General features: G+C 49.7%; 1 protein-coding gene across 1 annotated transcript; it reads right to left on the bottom strand.

The window, feature by feature from the left end:
* Positions 1–391: 391 nt before the first annotated feature.
* Positions 392–793, bottom strand: Tsp_15130 (conserved hypothetical protein). Its single transcript, XM_003366031.1, has one exon. The coding sequence runs from the start codon at positions 791–793 to the stop codon at positions 392–394; it is 402 nt and encodes a 133-aa protein (XP_003366079.1).
* Between the last annotated feature and the right edge of the window lie 14 nt (positions 794–807).

Genomic DNA, 807 nt, shown 5'->3' on the forward strand with positions numbered 1-807 from the left:
CCGTCGAACGTCAGCCGAAGTCCGAACAGTTGAAATTCATGTTTCATTTTTTTTTATATTTCACTTTTCTCTGATTAAATAAATACTTTGGGGGATCAGTCGCCTTCGGTCCCTCTGCTCAAGTATATGGTCGATAAGACGATATTGTACAGGTTCCGTCAAGATCATTTGTAAGTATCATGTAGTTCCTTTTAAATGGGCTGTTTCAAGTAGCTTTTCATAAAGGGGTTTTCCCCGGTTTTAATCAGTTCAAAAGAGTTCGAAGATCGAAAAGTTTGTTTGTTTTAGCCGATAAATATCCTTTTCACTTCAACGGTCCCAGTAATCCGATTGCCCTGATTTCAGGGTCGAGAACCTTTGTGCCGACCACCCATTGCATCCTTGGTGTCATCTATCCTCGGGAGCGGGTGGGCATCCTTCGGGTGAAGTTGTTCAACTGCCTGTAGTCCACACAAAACCGACATGACCCATCTTTCTTCTTCACGATAGGGGATGCCCAGGGGCTGCTTGATGGCTCTACTACGTCTCGTCTCAGCATTTCATCCAGGAGGGCTTCCACCTGTGCTCGCTGGTGGTAGGGGATCCGCCTTGGGGAGCACCTCACTGGTTTGGCGTCGCCGGTGTGGATGGCGAGGCGTACCACGCTCGTCCGTACGAGATCCTCATCCGACGTGGACAACACGTCCGAGAACTCCCTCAGGATCGCCGCCAGTGCTGACCGATGGTTGCCACTCCACTCCTGCTCTTTGGGGAGCAGTATCCCCATGGCTTCCTGCACTGTTTGCTGAGTCATAATCTCAAGCTGCG

Source organism: Trichinella spiralis (genome assembly GCF_000181795.1).
Source record: "Trichinella spiralis strain ISS 195 chromosome Unknown Scfld6698, whole genome shotgun sequence".
NCBI classification, from domain to species: domain Eukaryota; kingdom Metazoa; phylum Nematoda; class Enoplea; order Trichinellida; family Trichinellidae; genus Trichinella; species Trichinella spiralis.

Excerpts from the sequence above, each read along its gene's own strand:
- Tsp_15130 (XM_003366031.1), bottom strand. The coding sequence starts at position 793 with ATGACTCAGCAAACAGTGCAGGAAGCCATGGGGATACTGCTCCCCAAA.